This window comes from Diabrotica undecimpunctata, chromosome 9 (assembly GCF_040954645.1).
Source record: "Diabrotica undecimpunctata isolate CICGRU chromosome 9, icDiaUnde3, whole genome shotgun sequence".
NCBI lineage: Eukaryota > Metazoa > Arthropoda > Insecta > Coleoptera > Chrysomelidae > Diabrotica > Diabrotica undecimpunctata.
This window is the reverse complement of record NC_092811.1, coordinates 134,411,948-134,435,768: the sequence shown is the minus strand read 5'-3', so window position 1 is coordinate 134,435,768 and position 23,821 is coordinate 134,411,948. Positions and strand designations below refer to the sequence as shown.

General features: G+C 33.3%; 1 protein-coding gene across 1 annotated transcript in view; it reads right to left on the bottom strand.

Moving 5' to 3' along the window:
* Window positions 1-23,491, bottom strand: part of Gycbeta100B (guanylate cyclase soluble subunit beta-1-like) — a 38,403-nt gene extending 14,912 nt beyond the window's left edge. The window contains exons 1-6 of the mRNA XM_072543471.1: window positions 23,365-23,491; window positions 11,684-11,757; window positions 7,204-7,304; window positions 1,254-1,372; window positions 1,039-1,194; window positions 504-657 (exon numbers count right to left, since the gene is read on the bottom strand). Coding sequence (XP_072399572.1) covers window positions 504-657; window positions 1,039-1,194; window positions 1,254-1,372; window positions 7,204-7,304; window positions 11,684-11,757; window positions 23,365-23,367 — 607 coding nt within the window. The 5' untranslated portion in view covers window positions 23,368-23,491. The remainder of the gene's footprint in view (window positions 1-503; window positions 658-1,038; window positions 1,195-1,253; window positions 1,373-7,203; window positions 7,305-11,683; window positions 11,758-23,364) is intronic.
* Window positions 23,492-23,821: the final 330 nt, after the last annotated feature.

Sequence of the window (23,821 nt, the reverse complement as noted above, 5' to 3'; positions counted from 1 at the left end):
TTCTTTTCAGGGGGATACAGAATATGAAGACATATTGCATGCCTAGACTCAAATTAGAGTGATAGTATTAATGTAAATAGTATTGATGAGAATGCTCGGAAATGGGTAGAATTAATGTCTTAATGACTTTATTATTTATATACTTAAAGCTTTATTATTTTTTATGATAGTTTTTTACGTGTGACATGAACTGTAAAGCGAGTAAACTGCGGCAGTAGGCGATGTAAAACTCACTAAGTGATAAAGACTAATAAGGGTATAAAAAATTAGACAACTTTTATGCAGAACCAGAGTTCTAGTTTCATGTGATTTTTTAATAATATTAATATTTTGCATTTTCTGTAGATGATGCAACAAAAATATTGTAAAAATAGAATAACAAAAGAAAGTGATATTTAAAAATATCCAGTAACCTTATTTAAGTTTTTTTTAATCATATAGGTAGTGAATCGTAAACTAAAAACTCGATAAAAGCAAAAGTTTAAAAAATATCAAATTTTTACCTAATGACAAAGTTTCAATCTCGTCCATTTCCCGTAATTGGGATTTTTTTGCTCCAAACTTTTCAGTAATAAGAAATTGTACGTGATCACTTTCATCTTTAGTTTGTATTACTTCTACTTCCACTTCCGTATTGTGAAGCCTGCTAGCAACTGTCTAAAAAGCATTAAAACAAGATATTTTCAATATATTTCTAAATATCCAGTGACAAAACAAATCAGGAAAAGGTGTTAGCACTAAAATGAATGTTACTTCTTAACTTTTTTTATATATTTTAGCAACAACTTTCCAATTTAACTGTAAAATTAATTTTTCAAGAATCGGACTGAAGTTGGAAATTTTTATTTAAAAAAAAATAGAAACTTTCATAGTCCTAGGATCGATCCTTACTCAAGTTGCCATGGGCTATTTCCATATACATAATACATGGCAACTTGTAAAAACCGTGAAGCTGATTTTACATAGAAACAATGCATTACTTAACACTATACATTAAATAATACAAATTCAAATAAAATACACCATTGGGATACCTACTTTCACAATTCCAATTACAATATGCTCAAGTCCAGCTCTATCTGAGTAATAATGAAGGATCAGTGCTCCATCTTCCGGTCTTTCGGTGCACCTGAACGACGGAGCTTTCATACCAGGATATAGAGTGCCCAGGTGATCGTGCAGGGCATCCAAATTCTAAAAAGTAATTGTACAGATATTTGGGTGATTGTGAAATGGAAACGATAGAATCTTACCGTTAAAAAATCTCTGGGTGTGGCGCCTAGTACTTGAAGAATTTTGTCGTATCCGGAATCTTGACAAAACTCAAAAAATGTTTTTCCGAATAGTTCTAATATTGTATTTGCAGGAATTTCTAAAAAATACAATAGACAATCAGTATTTAGAACATGTTTATTGTATCAAATATAATATTAATACATATAATACACAGTTGAACAAAAATACAGGGAGACAAAATGTTTCAAGGACGTTCACACACTCAGAATATCAATGGTCCGCAGATACAATATTTCAAATACACATATTTTTCTATTTAAGACTGTCTGAAAACAGGATTCAATTCGGACAAAACTATTTATTTTCTTTTAATAGCTTAGCTGTAACAAAGGCTCTGAAATCTACAGCTTAGAGGCCGATTCACATTAGACGTTCAGGTCACGCTCCGCTCAAGTTCCGCTCACGATCAAGAATTGTGTACACTATTCACAGTAGGCGCTCAGGTGACGCTCCGCTCACGATCAAGAATTTCAGTATACTATTCAATTTGGCGGGACTCAGAGAATAGGCACAGTTCTTTGCATATATAAATTTGTTTAACATGTTTAAATATTTTTCTAACAGTGATTTGGCTGTCATTGCTTTATGTTTGGACGAAGAAGAGCTTCAGTCAACCAATAAACAGCCAAGAATATGGGTGCACAATATTTTAAAAACAAGGAAAGCAGAAGGGGAGTTTTTTACTCTGTATAAAGGTCTCTATGACGATGAAACTAAATTTTTTCAGTACTTTCGAATGACAAAACATAAATTTTATTGTACCGTATCAAAATACAGTCTATCTCCCTGGTTGTACAATTCCTTACAGCAGCGCACCAATTCAATCAACTGTTCATCATACATCGAGCTGCGAAAATCGTACCTTCACCTGACTGTTACTAATTCACACTACCCTGCCGCTCCACTCCACTCAGATCAAGTCACGATCAAACTATTCTCCAGGAGAAAGAGCGGGACGGAACGTGAGCGTTGTGTTTACTGTGAATAGCACCAGATGCGTGTAAAGGCCGATTCACATTAGACGTTCAGGTCACGCTCCGCTCAAGTTCCGCTCACGATCAAGAATTGTGTACACTATTCACAGTAGGCGCTCAGGTGACGCTCCGCTCACGATCAAGAATTTCGGTATACTATTCAATTTGGCGGGACTCAGAGAATAGGCACAGTTCTTTGCATATATAAATTTGTTTAACATGTTTAAAGATTTTTCTAACAGTGATTTGGCTGTCATTGCTTTATGTTTGGATGAAGAAGAGCTTCAGTCAACCAATAAACAGCCAAGAATATGGGTGCACAATATTTTAAAAACAAGGACAACAGAAGGAGAGTTTTTTACTCTGTATAAAGGTCTCTATGACGATGAAACTAAATTTTTTCAGTACTTTCGAATGACAAAACATAAATTTTATTGTACCGTATCAAAATACAGTCTATCTCCCTGGTTGTACAATTCCTTACAGCAGCGCACCAATTCAATCAACTGTTCATCATACATCGAGCTGCGAAAATCGTACCTTCACCTGACTGTTACTAATTCACACTACCCTGCCGCTCCACTCCACTCAGATCAAGTCACGATCAAACTATTCTCCAGGAGAATCGTCGCGGTCAAAAGAGCGGGACGGAACGTGAGCGTTGTGTTTATTGTGAATAGCACCATTTAAGATGCGTGTAAAAATACTTGACCGAACCTTGAGCTGAGCGTGAGCGGAGCGTCACCTGAGCTATAATGTGAATCGACCTTAAGCGTTCGAAATATTTTCTCAAGCAACTCGATCAAGCAACAAACAACAATTGGAGAAGTGCAACAGATAAGACTAATTTTGTTGTGGTTGTCAGGCTATTAAGGAATTCATAATATTGCGATTTTTGAAAGTCCTCAAACACTTTTGTTAACATCGAAACGGTTTGTTGGTACTTGTCCTGGACTGCCAATTTTACCATTCTTTAAATTACTCACATTTAAAAAGTTTCCACGTTAATATTCACAGATTCTTCTTCTATTGTATCCTTGTTATAGTATCATTGTCCAGATATTTTCTATGTTACGTTTGAAATGTCTCGTAGTTACTTCGCGCGAAAGATTCCGGGTTCGAAATAATACAAAAATAAATTCCAATTACAAAAAAAATACTTTCGTATTAGAATACACAAGTGTGGCTTCAAAGTTTTATTTCAATACAGTTTGCTTTGATGGTACAAATTCGACTGACTATATCTAGGCAACCCTTTAATATTAATATCATGATACTCTCTATTTCCAGACGAAAAAGTCGTAAAATTTAATTACCTAACACCAGCCATCAGCTGGAGAGAAGATGCGCTGATTAGGGAATATTTTAAGTAAACATATTAAGTAGTTATTGACTAGACACTCCACGTTTATTTTGTAAGTAAATTTTGAAGTGGTCATTCATCATTTATATAGTTCCCAGGCAGTTTTTATAATTTTTTTTCCTGAATTTTTTAAATCGCTAAGTTTCTGCGTTGTTATTGCCGTCCATACGTATCCTTAATTTCCATATGTTTGCAGTTCATTTATTTTTTCGTCCATATATTTTTACTGTGAGAACAGTAGTTGGCACAGTAGACCAGGGAAATAACGACTTTCCCATGACCTCGTTTATACTGGTATCTAATAACTGCCATTGATACATTTGGTGATATAATCAACAAAATATGTAAAAGATTAAACAACATTTTTTACTTATAAACAATATATAAATAATGTAAGATCGCTATTTGATTTTAAATACTAAAGGTGGAGACCACTAAATTACAGTAGGACCTCGTAAATCCGGAGAGGCAAAAACAAGAATTTTTCCGGAATATCGAGGCATCCGAATTATAGTATGTCATATTTATTGGCAATAAAACATATGTTTATTTAACCTTAGTTTCTTTAATCGATTTTTAAATTACACTATAAAGAAAAAAAATGCAAATATTCAAAATTACAACCATGTAAGAAAAACAGTGAGTTCAAACAAAACATTAGGTAATTTTTCTTGAAAAAGTCTGTAATGCTCCTCTGTTTATAATTTGAGCACTTTATTTCAAAAGTCCGATCTCTAAGCCGACGGAAAAACACACCTTTGTGGCTATCAGATTCATTTTCTTTATCTCATTTTAAAGCTATATTGAAAGCTCCTACTGCCTCTGAACTACCAACTTTTTCGGAGGCAAGAACTTCAACGCCTCATATTGCCTTCTACGCCTTCTATTGTCCTCATCTTGCTCATCGTCTTCACACATAACCGCTCGCACAATCTCCTCATCAGTTAACACTTTAAATATTTGCATCTCACTTTCGGCACCACCAGCAGCCCATTCTTGAGCTTCTGCCTCACTTATTTGAGGATCATTGGGTCCTCTCAACCTATTAAAAATCTGGGCTAGGGAAACATCATCTTCTTGTTCATCATTATCAGTGAGAAATTCAGAGTGCAAATTTTTCCATGATTTGTTAATTAGAGATGCATTATAATCGGCCCAGAAACTAGCCAAAATAAAAACAGTGTCCTTTAAAGATATCGATTTTTATGTGTCGATGAGGTTGTCAGAACATACTGCAAGGCAGTTAACCAAAAGTGATTTGTGGTAATTTAACTTCACATTTTGTATAACGTTTTAATCCATTGGTTGTATACAGGCCATGGTGTTAGCTGGTAGGAACATTGCAAGAATGTTACCGTCTTCAGAGATAAGCTAATCTGCTGATGGATGCCCAGGACAATTATCTAACAATAAAAGTTCCCGAAGAGACAAATTAAGAGGCCAAAGATGACGATGGACCGCGGGATCAAATTCTGTTTTAAACCACTCCAGAAACAAGTCTTTCGTAACCCAAGCATTGTTTTGTACACGATAATAAACAGGAATACGTGTTGATTTAAATGCCCGTGGGATTTTTGATTTTCTGACAACAAGCAATTGAAGTTTATGGGTTCCAGCCGTATTTACACAAGGCATGAATGTCACTCTTATCTTCATCATTTTCCTTTCGGAAGCCGACTTCTCATTGGTAGACACTAAAGTATGATCAAGCAATAATCACCAGTACAAACCCTGTAAGGTTCTGTAACCCTAGTTGGAATGGTTCGATAGAAGATTCATCATGGGATAGTTTTACAATATCTTATTCCGTGAAATTTTTTTAATTTGTGTAACCATCCCTGGCTTGCATTAAACTCTATATTGGAGTTTTTAATCTGGCGATGAAAAACACAAATAGCTTTCTCACAAATCATAGCACCACTTACAGGAACATGTACTCGTAGTTGTTGCAAAAACCACGTAAACAAAGCATCTTCTAAAACGGGATTTTTCGATTTCTTCAATGTTTTTCGTACACCGAGACCACGTTCTGTTGGGCTTACCAACATTAAGATTTTGTCTTTGTTTCTTTTTATATCGCTCACAGTTGACCTGTCTATAATAAACCTCGTAGCAATGATAGGGTAGCTGCCACCTTTATCTAACATTTCTATAACCCGCAATTTTTCTTTTATTGTTAATGTTGAATGTTTACGTGGCGGCGCCATGACGAATATTATTTAAAAACAGTCAATAAACTTATTTAAACTTCAATTGTGGCTTATTCCCATTGAAATAGTAATTACTTTAAAATTTTATAAGAAAATAGCTTCAGAACAATAAAAAGAAGGAACTTGGATTACCGAGGCACTACTTATATGCAAAAGTGACACAGTTTTACTGCGAAAGCAGAAAAAATCCTTTAAAATGAGAGTTTGTACTGTTATTTTTGTTAATTTGTTACTTAATTATTGCAATAATACCTTTAAAAGTCGATTTTTTGAAAATTATTAATAACTTTTTTTAAAATACACAAGCAACTTTGAATAGCGTTGTAGATAAAACATTTCTAAAATAAACAAATTTGAATTATACAATAACTGTGAAACTTCTTGAAATTTTTATAGCTGAATACTTGTGAGATTGTTCCTTTTATCACGCGAATTAAAGTTTTTTGCAGACTTTTCGAAAAGCTATTTATGATTTTTAAAAAATCGACTTTTAGAGCTATTTTTGTAATAATTAAGCAATAAATTAACAAAAATAACTTTACAAACTCCCATTTAAAGTATTTTCTATGCTTTTTCAGTAAAATTGTGTTTTCATATAATTTGGTAATAAAAAATGACGTTTAATCTTTCGCTTATTTTGTTTATTACGTATTGTTATCAACAAATTTATTAAATGCAGTTTTTAGATTTCTTTCTCAAAAATCTATTTATTTGCTCATTTTTCTCGTCTACAGCTCAATTCACTCTGTTGTACTCCAGTTGATCTTCGTCAGTATTACTCCACTAATACTTAGCGGTTTGCTAAGTAAAAGCAGTTTCCCCCCCTTATGACTCTTATATCAATCACATTTAACTTTGAATATTATTTGACAACGATATAGCTAATTATTGATTTTAGATTAGGAGTTTTAGGTTTTTAGGATCTAATCTAGAAGTACAAATATTTTTTTTAACCAAAACATACATAAAGGGCATTCTCAAGACGAAAACGGAACTAAATAATATTTGTACTTAATGTTCATATACTTAAATAAAAGGTTATAAATAAAGTATTTGTAAAGTTCTGGAAATAACGATAAAAGGATGTTTCCACTTCCTTTTTGAATTTTTTTAAATTTTTTTAATAATATCTGTATATGTATATGCTTACATAAAAGTGTATATGTGCGCATATGTAAATAGTGTTCTTTTATTTAATATTGTAGCAAACAGTATTTATTAGGTATATATCGTGAGTAAATAGATTAAGCAATCCAAAGCCAATAAAACAAAAACGATAAAAAGAGAGCTGTAAAAAATGTTCACACATTATTGTTAAATTTTTTGCATAGTATTTCTATAAAATATATTTTTTCCTTACTTAGAACTTCAACGGCAGCTCCTATGAGATTATAAGTAAGTTCGTCTTCATAAATTTGTCTGACTAAAAAATGTCCTTCCATCTGGAAGTCTGCTTTCTTTCTATATGAAAAAATAAGACATGAGCAACACTTTTAATAATTATATTAGTTATTTATATCTGTATATATATTACACTTACAAGAAAATGGGCAAAAAGTCCACTAGACAGAGCCGTAACATTTGCAACATACCTTAAAAAAGTTTTTACGCCAAATGATGGAAAATTCCCACTACAAACTGAAGAAGAGAATATTTCAGTACTCGTAAAACCTTATTAACTAGAACTTCCTGAAAAAATATTCAGAAAAAAATGAAATCAAAAATGTTATACAACACAACATCGATTCAAAAAAGGCCTCAGAATACGATCTTAGTACTGGAAAAATACTGCAGCAACTCTCAAAGAAAGGCTTCCAATTTCTGACACAGTTAGTTAACCCTTATAATGAGCTTAGGTTATTTCTCACCACAATGTAAATTAGCACAGATAACAATGATACCAATGCCAGGAAAAGAACCAGCAAATCTTCATCCTACCGTTATATTGGCCTTCTTCCAGTGGTTTCCAAAGTTTTTGAAAAGAAGACAATTACCAATTTGTACTAGAAAACAGTATAGTAGCTATAATAGAAAACAAAAAACTAATATATTTAACAATTTAACAGGTACAGCTGGTTGCTAAAAAAACTGATACGACTCTTAAAGCGTATTTTGTAGAAAATTGGGCAGTGTATTTTGAAAGACAAATACTTATTATTTACATACTGTCACTGTCACTGCCAAATCTTAAAATTTGTCAGATAAATTATTATGTTCAACCTCAAAAAATGGGTCCACATGCTAGCAAAGAACTAAAAACAAGAATTGTAACGAAATTAGAAGATGGTTGGTCACTATCTGCCATCCTCCTCCTCCTAAGTGCCTTCTCTGTTGAGGTTGGCGATAAATATGGCAAATTTCCCTCTGTTCTGGGCTTCATGAATTAATTCATTTCCTCTTGTGTGGGTCCAATCTCTGATGTTTCGTAGCCAAGATTTTTTCTTTCGTCCTGTGCCCCTATTACCTTCAATCTTGCCTTCTAATATTACTTTGAGCTGCTCAAATTCCCTATGGCGCATTATGTGTCCTTCTTTGACGTCTTTCTAATTTTGATAGTATTGACCAGATGAGGGCGTGTGTTCATTGCTCTCAGTAATTCTTCATTCGTAGTTCTGCTGGTCCACCTTATTATTAGCATTCGGCGGTACATCCATTAATTTGTTGACGTCATATTATTTTAATGTCCAGATCTCACAGCCATATAGTAATAGAGACCACACATAACACTTTAGTGTTCTCAATCTTATTGAGACTGATAACTTGGGGTTACAGAGCATTTTACGCATATTAATTAAACCAGATATTTCAATGCGTCTTCGAATTTCTTTTGAGTGGTCTAGTTGACTATTTAATTCTCTGCCTAGGTATATGAAGCTTTGGGAACTCTGAAGGGTGATACATTTATTTATATGTTAGGTGTAACTTGTTCATGGGGGTTTTTGTGGAATACCAGAATTTTGGTTTTGGAAAAGTTAATATCCAAGCGCAGCGTGTGACTTTCTTCTGATAATATGTTCATCAATATTTTTAGTTGCTCTTCTATTTCTGCTAATACTACGGTGTCATCGGCATATCTTATCATATATTGTTAATGATGATTCCATTGGCTCTGGCACCTTCAAGGCGATCTTCAAGAGAAGCTCTAATTATATGTTCGGCATATACATTAAATAATAGGGAGGATAAAATGCACCCTTGACGCACTCCTCGTTCTATGTTCATGTACTTGGTGTTTCCGTTCTCTGTTCGAACGCATCCTGTGTGGTTCCAGTATGTATTACTTATGATAGCTGTCGTGTCCGTTCAACCCTACTTCTTTTAGCACCTCAATCAATTTTCCGTGTTTGATGCGGTCGAATGCCTTTCTATAATCGACAAAGCACACATACAGCCGTTTTTGAACCTCAAGATACCATCATTCTGCCATCAGTGTCAATCCCATAATTGCTTCTCTAGTGCCTGTACCTTTCCTAAAACCATATTGAGAACGACTTAGGTATTCTTCACAATTATTTTGAATTCGGTTATAAATTATTATTCACATTTCATTGCTTTTTGTTTTTAGGAAGAGCTATATATGTGGATGTTAGCTAGTCATGCAGTATTATGCCATGTTCATATATAATGTTGTAGAGGGATGTTAATTTCCTGACAGGATTATCACTTAGGTGTTTAAAATGTTCGGCTATTATTAGGTCTTCGCCGGGTGCCTTGTTGTTCTTTGCGTCTTTAATTGCCTGTAAAACTTCTTCGGTGAGAATGTTTAATTTTTCATCTGTATCTATTTATGGGGGCTCTTCTGTTCTCTGATCACCAAACAAATCTTTAAGATATTGCTCCCATCTTTCTTTCTGTTTTTTAGGGTCTAATTCCATTTGGTTTTTCTTGTCTTGTCTTGCCATAGCGAACCATTTTAACGTAAGCAGAACAACAGTTTTTAATAATAATAAAAGATGGAAAAAACAAGAAATTCTCGAAAGAAAGCAAGGTTCTAGAAGACCGAAAATATCTACCGCTCATGAAGACCGTACGCTTTTGGAGAGATTAGAAGAGAATCCTTTTGAAGATGCAAAAACTGCAAGAATTGCGTCATAGTTTCCGGGAAAAAAGACAACAACTTAACGCAGAATTAAAGTATCGTCTTAGATACCGAACTGTAGCAAAAAAATAAGCTCTTACACCACAACAAAAGCAATTAAGACTTACATTTGCTTTAAACTATCAGCTACAAAATCAAGATCTTTAGGACAGGGTAGATAATATTCAAAGATGAGAAAATTTTTCAATCTTCTAAAAACGGCGAAATTGAGGTGTATAGACCAGATAATAATAGATTTAATCCTTTATATGTTGATAGATATCAAGCAGCTGGTGATCTTAGTGACAATGTATGGGGAGGGATTTCATCTAGAAGAATGGGAATGGTATGGCGTATTGATGGCAGGTTTGTTGGGCAGACTTATCTGAACATTCTAGAAAACATCATGTTTCCCAGTGTAGAACAGTTGTATCCAGAAAATAATTGTATCCTCTAACAAAATAATTGTCCTGTTCACACTGAAAATATAATAAACCACTGGCTCCAGAATAAAAACATCGAAACCTTACCATGGCCCAGCTACGGTCCAGATTTAAACCCAATCGAGAATGTGTGGGGGGTGATTATAAAACTGTTGTATAGGCGTAATTTTATACCTCAAAATGCTGAAGACCTGTGGCACGGTAAACAAAAAGTTTGGGACGAGCTCATCAATTTCATAGTTCTTTTCTCGCAGATTCACCGAAGACTACAAGCTGTTGTCAATGCTGATGGAGATATTACAAAATATTAATTTTATTTTTACATACCTAAATTTAGTATAGTTTTGGTCTTCCGGCCCCTTTCTTTCTTTCGAGAATTTCTTGTTCCCTCCATTTTTTATTAATAGAGAAACTGTGGTTCTGCTTATGTTAAACTGTTATGCTGCCTCTGATAGTGCCCAGTTATCTTTTAATTTGGTTACAATTCTTGCTTTAATATATTGTTGAGTTAAGTCGTTTGTTTATTTCTTAATAATAATAAAAATTATAACAACCTTATTTTATGTAAAAAACTATCATTTATATTCTCTTTATATAATGCAGGAATTCAAAATAATATCAAAATTTAGACCTTAATAATTATTACAATTTGGTAATGATAATGTAATATACAAAAAGATAATAATTCTTTGTTGTTTATTTGTTTATTTTATTATTTGTCTTTTATAATATCAGACCAATCTAACCAAGAGTCGTATCATTTTTTTTAGGAACCAGCTGTACTTAGAGTTGTAGAAAGCATTAATGAAAACTTTGAAAATCGTAGGAACTGTTAAGCGGTATTCCTGGATATAAGCCAGGCATTTGATAAAGTCTGTCATAAAGGTCTCTTTAGAATTGTAAAGTTCTATCACCTACATAAATTTCCAGTTAAAGTATGAGAATGAATACACAAGCATACAACAAATTCTCGCTAGGGTGCCCCAAGGAAGCGTCCTAGGACTCATCTTTAAATTTACTGCTATTCTACCAACAGACACAAATATCACCATAGCCACTTTTGCGAATGATACGGTAATACTATCATCTAACAAAAATCCCAAAATAGCCACAGAAATCCTACAAAATAACTTAAATAAAATACAATAAATGTCAAAATTGAGAGTCAAATTACACTAAAAGTGTAAAAAGAGTATATTACACTAAAAAATAAAATCCTTCTTCATATTTTTTAAATTAATATTCTCCTAATTTTCGGATTTTGTAAAATTATCACTCTATACCCGCGATTTGAAAGATTCAACAACTTTTGTACTTACTTTATAATTTCCCATGTTTCTTCTCCAAAATTTTTCACGACCAACACTTCAAGGGCATAATTTACGAATCCATACTAAAACAAATTCTTCTGTATTAAAAAATTTAATTAAAACTTTAAAAAAAATTAATCAACCTGAGAACTTTAGGAAGATGATTGTAGGGTGTATATATACACACACAAAATCATTGATGTAGTAAATTATACATTAACACATTATGAAAGGCACGATATTAAAAGATAGTACCTTCTTAACGACTTAATAAAAAAATTTCTTTAAAACATTTCTTAACCCGGCGCATTCACCATTTTATATAGCAACATTTTTAATTGGTATAGTAAGGTCTTATCTGGTTTTATGCGGTAGATATGTTCCTCAGAAAAGCGAATATAAAAAAATTGCATAAAAAAAAGACATTACTTGTCTTGAAAAAGTAGGGATACGTTTCGTACCCTTCTAAAATTACATAAAACCAAGACAAAAACAAAAAAGTTTCCAGAAATTAAAAGAAAAAGGCTGCATGATAAATTAATTTGAATATCTGAAAGAAATTCGTACAAAAGCTTAAAAAAACTGGTCCATATTTCTATTCGTTTTTGTGCCTATTTATATTTATACATATCGTGTCGATAAACAAGAAAATAGGGGAACCTTTTTATTTTACTAGTATTGTTGATGAAAGTAAACTAATTATTTATGAACTTTGTCTGCAGGTGGATGTTTTCCTAAGTTATCTCGTTCTAAAACGTATTTAAAATAGCTTATTTCTTCAATACTCTTATTTATGTATTGAAAACACAGTAAAATTATCATGCAAGTCGAAATTTTTGTGAGTGTAACCCGCAGAACTGTTTTCAACATGAGGTAGATTTAAATGAAAATTACTATTCAACCTTTGTAATGGTAGTTCAAAAACTATTCTACTGCTACCATTGTTCCTTGTTATTCGAATACGAGAATTTACATGTGCACAAAAATAAAGGTATACGCTAGGATGATAAATTAACAAAGTTGGTTATATTCGGAAAACGAAAACAGAATTTGTTTGGGTAAAATAATGAGATGGTGCACGTGTCAGGTGAAATGTTTGTAGAAAATAATTGTTATTTTGTAAAAGGGTATCCTATATTAATTAACAAAACAGTTTTAATGGGTTAATTACTAATAATAAAAAAAATGGGTCTATATAAATTAGATCATTGTTTTAATAGAGAAAATTAAGAAATAAGGCAATAAAGTATACAGACGAACAAAAATGTTGAAAAAAGAATGTAAAATACATGATAAGTTTAGATGGGACTTTTCTATAAAAAATAAAAAGATATAAGATTAATACCGACAGTAGCGTAACCTTACCATCTGAGACCCATGGCAAACTTCGGATGGGGCCCTAAGAAAAATCGTCACAATCGTCATAATAGACTATATGTCAAGCTGTACGTCATCACGCAATTGTCATCAGCTACCCCTCATATACCTTTTAGGTATAGAAAACATTTAGGAAAAAAAGCTTTTTCAAGCTTTTATTTTTCATCAAATTTTTCAAACGTTATCATTGCATTATTCATACGATCGGCTATAAGGACGATGTCATCTTCTTCTTCAAGTGCCATCTTCGTTCCGAAGGTTGGCGATCATCAGGGCTATACGTATTTTCGAAACTGCTGATCGAAACAATTCGTTGCTGCTACAGCTATACCATTCCCGTAGATTCTTTAGCCAGGAGTTTCGTCTTCTTCCTATGGACCTTTTTCCTGCTATTTTCCCTTGCATAATTATTCGAAGCAGTTCATATCTTTCGCCTCTTGTAATGTGTCCCAAGTATTGCAGTTTTCGTTTTTTGATCGTAAATATGACTTCCTTTCCTTTATTCATTCTTCTCAAGACCTCGACATTTGTGACTCTCTCGGTCCATGATATTCTCAGGATTCTGCGATACATCCACAGTTCAAATGCCTCTAATTTTTTGGTATCAATCTTTTTCAACGTCCATGACTCCATTCCGTAGAACAGCACAGAAAGTACGTAACATCTCATCAGGCGAAGTTTCATTTCAAGGCTCAAATCTCTTCCGCAGAACACTCTCTTCATTTTAGTGAATATGGATCTGGCTTTTTCTATTCTTATTTTGATTTCTGCTGAGCTATCGTTGTCTTCATTTATAAAAGTGCCTAAATATTTGTATTTGCTAACTCGATCGATAATTTTATTGTGTAAATATAAATTTTGGACATTTTGTGTTGATTTCGATATTACCATAAATTTAGTTTTCTTTATGTTCAAAGATAGTTCATATTCTTCGCTGCAGTCTGCTATCTTATTCACCAATGTCTGTAGCTCTTCAAGTGTTTCTGCGATCAGAACGGTGTCGTCGGCAAATCTCAGATTGTTTAATCTAACACCATTTATTTTAATACCTACGGATTGCTCAGAGAGTGTTCTATTCATTACGTCTTCGGAATAGAAATTAAACAGGGTTGGTGACAGTATACACCCTTGTCTCACACCTCGCTTTATTTCAATTTCTTCAGTGGTATTATTCTCTACTCTCACTACTGCTTTCTGATTGTAGTACATATTTGCTATTAGTCGGATGTCTCGTTTATCTAAATTCTTTTCTGTCAGGAGTCTGATTAGGTGATCATGCCGCACTTTATCAAAGGCCTTGTTGTAATCTATGAAACACATGAATACATCTTAATTTATGTCAAGACATCTTTGAGACATAACGTTCAGTGCAAACAACGCCTCTCTTGTTCCAAGTCCATTTCGGAATCCAAACTGGGTATTATTGATGTCCATTTCCAGTTTTCTGTGTACTCTAGAGTGTATAATTTTCAGAAATATTTTCAGTACATGGCTCATCAGACTGATTGTACGGTAATCACTGCATTGTTTGGCATTTATCTTTTTTGGTATAGTAATAAAGGTGGATAAAAGCCATTCTTGTGGTATTTTTCCTGATGTATAAATGCTATTGAAAAGTTTAATCTGCAAATATTAAATGACTGAGCTTCCCCCGTTTATGTTGATACCATGCTCGTTCAGATGTGCCTTCTGACACATATATTCTAAAAGCATCGTGAATAGCTTTGGAGAGGTTTTAACATTTTATGATGACTTATGGTATCGAATGCTTTCTCGTAGTCGACAAATATCAGTGCCAATGGTTTGTTGTATTCTGCAGACTTCTCTATCAGGTTCTTTATCACTAGTAAGTGATCGTTAGCGCTGTATCCCGATCTAAATCCAGCTTGTTCTCTAGGCTGGTAGAAGTCTAATTTAGCGTCCAGTCTTTTTTTAATAATTTTTGTGAAAAATTTATATATGTGTGAAAACAAACTGATAGGACGGTAGTTTTTGAGATCTCTTATATATCCTTGCTTGTGTAATAAAATAATTATTGCATTGTTCCATTGAGAAGGAGTTTTTCCTTGGTAAATGCATATCAGAATTGTTCAGTGACAACCAACACATTGAAGTATATGACAACGTCGAGAATGGACCAACAATAACAAAATCAGAAGTAAGATCTGCTATAAGTCGTCTAAAAAACAACAAAGCGCCAGGACCTAATAAAATATATGCTGAGGTATTGAAATTGATAGAAGATAATCAACTTGACATTATGACAGAATTATTTAACCGTATATATGAAACAGGAACTTTACCAAAAGATTGGTACATGTCCATATTTATACCACTGCCAAAAAAAGCAAATACTAAAAAATGTGAAGAACACCGAATCATTAGCTTCATGAACCACTCACTCAAAATATTCTTAAACATTATCCATGCTCGCATATACAAGAAATTGGAGGAGGGTATTGTTGATGTACAATTTGGATTTGGCAGCGGTCTTGGCACAAGAGAAGCACTTTTTAGCATACAAGTATTGATACAACGAGCAAGAGACGTTAATACAGATGTCTTTACCTGTTTCATTGACTTCGAAAATGCACTTGACAAAGTACAGCATGAAAGGCTTATTGAAACTTTGCGAATCACAAACATCGATGACAAGGATATAAGAATAATAGCCAATCTCTATAGGAAGCAAGTAACCAAGATTCGAGTAGACAATCAATTATCCGATGAAGTCCCAATACAAAGAGGAGTACGACAAGGTTGCATACTCTCGCCTTTACTGTTTAATGTCTACTCTGAACATCTATTTCGAGAAGCTTTGGGAGAAACGACTGATGGCGTGATTGTTAACGGTGAAGTAATAAATAATCTAAGATATGCAGACGACACTGTCCTTGTTGCGGATAGTGCTGAAGGATTACAAAGACTGATAAATCAAGTAGTTAACATCGATAGAAAATATGGAATGAAACTTAATAATAAGAAGACGAAAATTATGACCATAAACAAAAACCAAAATACAGATGCAAAGTTTATGGCAGACAATGAGGTATTGGATAGAACAGAAAAAATAACATACCTAGAATACAACATCACAGACAGCTGGGATCACTCATACGAGATTAAATGTAGGATCGAAAAAGTAAGGAGTGCCTTTCAACAGATGAAGAAAGTTCCCTGCAATTTAACCTTGAACTTACGTCTCCAACTCAAAATCCTTAATTGTTATGTGTTTTCTGTTCTTATGTATGGAGCAGAGGCATGAACACTCACTGATGCGTCTTGCAGACGGTTGCAGTCTTTCAAGATGTGGTGCTATCGTCGCATGCTCAGAATATTATATGTTTATCATATATCTAACGACGCAGTAATGCAACGTTTACAAAAAGAACCTGAAGTTTTGAAATCCATTAAAGAAAGACAGTTAGCATACTTTGGACATATAGTGAGAAATGAAAATAAATGCAGAATCCTACTATTGATTTTAGAAGGGAGAATAGAAGGAAATAGAGGACCAGGACGCCGCCGAATATCCTGGCTTAAGAATTTGAGACAGTGGATAGACATGACCACCATAGACCTATTTCGAACAGCTGCTAATAAAATACGATGGGCCATTGTGGTAGCCCATAACATCCATAGAGGATAGGTACTAGCAGAAGAAGATGCATACGGTGAAAAGCTTGGCCAAATCTTGGATAATTTTATTTTCACCTAATTTGATCGCTTCGATCACTACTCCATCATCGCCAGCGGATTTGATATTTTTCATTTCTAAAATAGCCGTTTTAATTTCTTGTGGAGTTATTTCTGGCATTAATTCTGATCCCTGGTTTGTGATTTTGATTGACGTACTAATAGTGGTATTTTCTTTTTATTGATTTCGTCTTTTAATATAGATAACCAAATTGTAAATTCTAATGCATTTTGCCGAGTAATTTGCAACGCAATTGGTCTCATTTAGCATAATTAGAACCACTTCTTTAATTTTTCTCTTTTACCATATGTTTCTTTTAGGACTGTTCTTGAATCATTCCATTGGACCGTATGTTCCTTTTCCAATGCGTATTTACATATTTGAGATCTATCAAATTCTCTATTTTTAATATAAGATTGATGTTCACTTATTCTAACATTTAATGATCTTGATGTTTTACCTAATTAAAAATGATCACATTTACAACGTATTTTGTAAATACAATTCTTTGTTCTTTTTTGTTTATTGTTAGATTTAATTTTGGATAAAATAGATTAATAGAGTAGATAGATAAAATAGTGTTTGTTGTTTTGAATGTTGTTGAAATGTTGAATTTATTTCCTATCATTTTAAGTTTTTTTTGATAATCCGTTTATGTATGGTATTGTTATTTTCCCCGTATAATCCCTTGTGGATATTGTAGGATCCCGTTCTAAGTTGTTTCGTTCCATTTGGTGCTCCATTCTTGAAAATTCCTTTTTTATAAAAGATAAAGGATAATCATTATTTAATGAAACAGATGTAAACAACTAACAGCTAAAGACAGAGAAGATTGTGCAATTGTAGTAGTTAATCTCCATTACGAAGGGAGCACTTTAAGAAGCCACCATCATCCAGTTCTATCATTAAATTTTTAATTGCATTTTAATACTGAAATATATTTGTAATACATATATTCCATAAACTTTTATTTAACTCAACAAATATTTTAAGTAGCTTTTACCCCACTTTACGAAATACTTCCAACGTGAAACATGATCCACATATTTAATTTCTTCTTAAAGCCCCAAGTTAATCCAAAATTTTAACGATTAGAGATAAAACCAACTTAAAAACTCGTTATAAAAATATGTTTTTAATTTTTACCCAAAAGAACAAACCTTCTTGCTAAACAGATACAATTTCCTCGAAACAATTTCAACAGGAAAAAGGCTTTCCTGAGACGACGCAATTATTTTCGGAATAATGTTTATTTTATGACATATAAACCGGCGTTTATGATACATTTATTACAGGAAATTCGAGGGACCGAGGGAAATTTTTTTCATTGTTAACAAAAAGGCCCATTTTTAATATTACAGAGAAAATTCCATGTTTGTACGGTATTTTCTTACAACTTTTATGTACTTGGCAATAAAAACAAAGAAAGCAAAACGTGCTCCCTCAAGAAGGGGTGAAAAGTATCAGTTATTGTACCTAATGGTAAAGAAAAAGATAGTTTGAAGATAAGTAATATTGATGTAAATATTTCTTAAAAATTCTGACAGAATTATATTATTAGAAAAAGAAAAACGAACTCCCATTTTTATCTGAGGATTTTCGAATAATTTTCTTCTACTTTAACAGTTTTTTCTATTCCTCTTTCCTTTATGCATATATTTTGTAGTGTGTCCATTATATCGATTCCTTTTTATAAATTTTTCTACAGTATTTTGTCTTTAATTTATTCCTTTATATTTTCGATATTAAGGTAAATGTCTTTTCTTAAGTTATTTTTTCTTACTTCTCTTCATCCTCCCTTTTTTGTTGTTTGTTTAATATTTTTTTCTTCTGTTTTATTTTTATACAATACGTAAGTTTCTAATTTTTATTGTTGGATGTGAACTACATGTACACTCAGATGCAAAAAACGGAGAAAATGAGAAGAAAACGGAAAAAGGAGAAAGTTTTGGTCAAATTTAAAGAATTTTGATTTATTTTATAATTTTTCTTATTTTAATGATTTTTTTAGCACACTGTGTATAAATTTATAAATTTTAATTTAATATAGTGAGTTTTTTAATAACATTTTGTATTTGACTTATTATACGGGGTTAATCGAAAGGTGGTTTTTTATCCTAACTTTGAAACATCCTGTGGAATAATTCCGTTATCGGATTTTCCTAAAACCTTGTTTGTCGGTTGTAACTATATCTTTTATGTATTATGTTTTTTGCTTCATGTAAAAATATAAATTGGTTCATTTTTAGGAGCGAAATATCTTTGCCACCCACAATTTACGACTTTTCCTAATATTACCATTATCTTTTGTATTAATTTGTAATATGACGATAGGGGCTTTGGTAACTGATATCGCAGGAACGTCATATCGACATCCTAGAAGCACTGTATTTAAATAATGATTAAAAGCAACGACATGATCTTGGTTTTAATGAACAATGATAACAATAACAAAACGGAAAAAAAACCAACTTAAATGAAACTTAACCTAAGTAAGCAAATAACAAAGAAAAACTACTAAAAAATAACTAAATACTTTGTATGGTCTCTCCTAGCCTCTATAGCTGCCTTTAGACATCGGCTCATGCTGTCTATACAGCTGCCAATATCATCTTGCTGGATGTTTTGCCATTCGTCTTCTAGAGCCAAGCGAAGTTCGTAAATTAGGTTGGTGCGACTTCGCGACCTCTAATATTTTTACCAAGCATGTCTCAAACGTGCTCTATTGGGTTCAAATCTGGCGAACACGCTGGTCAGTTCATTTTATTACCAACTTTCTCTAAATATCATCGCCGACATATTGAGAAAAGGGTACTACGTGATTTGCTAAAATTTCCTCAATATACCGGTGTGCAGTCAATGAATCCTCAATAAATACCAATTTAGTGTGCGCCTCTCGTGATATTCCTGCCCATACCATCACCAAACCCCCTCCATGGCTAACGCGGGGACTGAAACCGCGCTCCGCAAATCTCTCTCCACTTCGACGCCATACACGTTCTCTCCCATCTGACGAGTGAAGACAGTATCTTGACTCATCCTTAAAAAAAACATTACTCCATTGTCCTAAATTTTAATGTAAATGTTCCCCGAAAAATTGTAGTCTAGCTACTCTGTGCCGTTATGGACCATCACTGGATGTGTTTCGTTGCATGTTTTGGCGGTGGAAAGAAAAGAGCTTTATGACAGAAGAGGTCCAAGCCTTACTATGGCCGAGAAAAGACAGGAAAGGGAAAGGTCAGTTGAAAGATGGCAAGAAGAATGGAACAACACGGAAGATGTGGCACAGTGGACAAAAAAATGCTGATCCCTAACATAAGAGATTGAGTGGACTGTGGCCACAGGCGACTGGATTATTTCCTGACGCAGGTGCTCACAGGACACGGGTGTTTTAGGGCCTACCTCTATAGGATCGGAAAGGCTGATACAGATGAATACCTATACTGTGGATACTCGGACACTGTGACACATACGATGTTAGATTGCTGCAGATGGATAGTAGAAAGGAACAGAATGGAGAGAGAGACAGGTGTGAATTTTGTTACAGTGAGAGAAATGATTGAGAGAATGATTGAAAATAAATTAGTTTGGACTAACATGCACAGCTATATCCGTGCAGTGATCAAGAAAAAGGAAGAGGAAGAAAGACTGCTAAACCAACGCTAAAGGTAAGAGTGAATGATGCTGAAAGGTGAAGCTAGAAAAGTTGGTCACACTGTATGAGTTGGAATGCGTGAGTCAGACTGTGGGGAAGGAGGAAATGCCCATCTGAGAATAATGCCGAACTAGACAGGGAACCTGCTGGAACGAGACAGGGAACCTCCTTGCTGATGAATAGAGTGTGGATGTGTATGAATGGAGAATGAATGAATAAAGGTAGTGATTCGGAAGTGATGCCGGCCTTACAGCGGACATTCCGCTTCCGGATCGCTGGATGACAGAGGAGGGTCTGGTGATTAGCAGGTAGTCATTCGGCATAAACGGCGACGAGAGCGTGTTTTAGTACGGGAACTATCGCTGGGAGTACGAAGAACGAATCCTGCACTAAAGTTAGTCAGGCGGCGTCCTGGACTGAGATGTCTTTTGAAGAGTCCAGACCCCCCCTCTATAAAGACGAAAAAAAAAAGCTACTCTGTGCCGTGGAAGTAATTTGGGCCCAGTTGCTGGTCGTCTGCAACTTTGCAACTGTAAATACACTTACACTCCTCGAATCTCTTGAAGCTGATTTATTGTTTGCACCACCGTTAAATGACGATCCCGCAAAAGTGTTGACTCGTATAAAACGATCAACTAAAGAGGTAGTTTTGCGCTTCCTGTCACTTCCCGCTTTACGCTTGTTTGTTCCAGTTTGTATAAAAGGTTCCACTACTCTTTGGATGGTAGAGTGATGAGTGTGTACTACTCTAGACATATATTGATAATTTCGCCCATCTTCAACCAAAGCAACGGTTTCGCACAATCTTCCACACTAAGAACCGTGATCAATCATAGGTAAACAAATTGTAAGTTTTAATATGACATATTTATTGATAACAGTCACCAAAACCACTTCGTCGGATTACAAAATGCCTCCAAAATAATCATAATTAAAAAAGTCCTAAATTGTGGGTGGCAAATTCATTTGGCTCTAAAAAATGAACCAAGGCATATTTTGACATGAAACAAAAAACAAAATGTTAAGGAGACATGTTTGCAACCGAAAAATAAGGTTTTACGAACGGAATTATTCCATAGGATGTTTCAAAGTTAGGACAATAAAACCACGTTTTAATTAACCCCATACAATAAGTATTTTTCAAAACAAATATTTAAATTTGAATTCATTTTAATTCAAATTTTAAATTGTTTAATCAAATCACTGGGTTAAATAAACAATTTACAAATCAACTAATTAAATTTTTATAATCTATGTAACGAGATACCCAAATTAAAAAAGAAAACGTCAATTTTCATTGATTAGAACCGAAGATATCGCGACTTTTATAAATTTGAAGTTATGAATTTAGTTTTTGAAATCGTAAAATCAACGGAACAAATCGCTTCGTTTTTTAAACCCTTCATTTTGCCGTATCATGGATGGCTCAGTTTTAAAGGAATCGTTTTGAAATGTTTTTTATCAAAACTTGAACTTTTAGTCTTTCAAATAATGTTTTTGAATTTTCTTAAAGATTTAAAAAAGTTTCAGCGATTTTTTAAAAAAGGGCCACACCGGTTTTAATGGTCGTAGAACATTGAGTTTTTTAATATGTGTAAAAATGCCAAGATTTCGAATAAAAAATTGCCTACATGTTGATGCATCTGATATATTTTAAATGTTTATTAGCTTTTTTTTACAATTACCTATTTGTTTACATGTTACCTATTTAACAATATTTAACAAAATTTTTGATCGTTAAATGGTTTAATTTGACAATGTAAGTCTTTATCTTCAATTTGTTGCTTTCAAAATTCATGTAGATTCAATAGTTTATGCACAATAACATTGTAGATCATATAATAAATTTATGGCAAGCAACCTGGGACGCAACAGACTCTAAATTGAAAACAATAAAGCCTCGAGTAGACGCCAGCCTACAACAACAAGGAAAAAGAAGAGATCAAGTAATCGTAAATCGTCTTCGAATCGGCCACACAATACTAACACACCAACACCTTCTAAATAAAGAACCAGCTCCGATTTGTACCTACTGCTCTACTCAACTCACCGTGAAGCATCTGATAATCGACTGCCCGCAGCAATATATACCTAATCTATGGCCCGCAGTTCCAACCTCAGAGAACATGCCGAGGAATTAGTGAAAACATGAGAAGTGCGCTTACGACAAATATCTCGGATTTATTGCAGTTTCTAAAAGACATAAACATTTATAATAAACTTTAATTTATCAAAATGTACTACTGTGTATGTCCCCCCACTAATAACCCTTGGTGGTTGATGTGGGTTTTCTATGTTTAAATAAAAAAAAAAAACATTGTAGATAAAAGCATTCTGGAATAAACAATTTTAATTGTGCGATAACTCTTCAGTGAACTTTCTTGAAATTTTTATAGCTAAATATTTATTATATTTTCCCCATTCTCACGCAAAAAAGTTTTTGTGAATTTTTAGAAAAGGTTGTAATCATTATAAAAAAATCCACTTTTGAAGCTATTTTTGCAATAATTAAGCAACAAATTAACAAAAATAACTTTACAAACTTCCATTTTATATTATTTTTTATACTTTTTCAGTAAAATTCTCACTTTCCCTTATAATTTACCATTCTTCTGTAAGTCTACTGACAAAATAAATACCTGTTGTTGTTTGATTATGATTTTAAAATTTAAGGTAATGTCTTAATTAATAAACTGTATACTCAAGATGAAGTCATAAATGTTATATAAATAACAGTATTTGAAATAAATATCTATTAAACAAAAAGAAAACAGTATCTAAAATATTTCTATATAATATTTTATCTTACAAACTTTCCAAACATGTTTTATGTAGAAACCAAAATATCAAAAAGAAATTTCAGTCGATTGTATCATCACTCAAACCTTTTTGATTTGACGTACCTCAAATAAATCTAGCACACATTTTGACACAACGTCAAGCACACAAATATTTGCTTACCATTTTTCCGGAGTTGTTTACAATCCCACCGAACGTCACGAGCAACGATGCCGACAGTGAAATGTGTTCTGCAGGAGAGTTTCAGGATTCCTGATCGATTTTGGTTTCGGTCCTGCGCCCGAACGGCGTGGTGAACGATATCGGAGGCAGTTTCCGTGTACTATTTTTGTACGTTATGCATTTTAAAGTACTAGTTGCACAATTTTTTGTTTACACTTAACTATGGACTACCCCATTTGCATGAGTGGCACGTTGAAAACAAACAAGCAGTTTTTTCTTGAGACTGAACATTTTATATGCAAATCAGTTGTATTTTTTGCCCTTTTATTTATTGTTTTATGATAATTAATTTCCAAAGAACGTTCCTTTATATATATATATATATATATATATATATATATATATATATATATATGTATGTATATATATATATATATATATATATATATATATATAT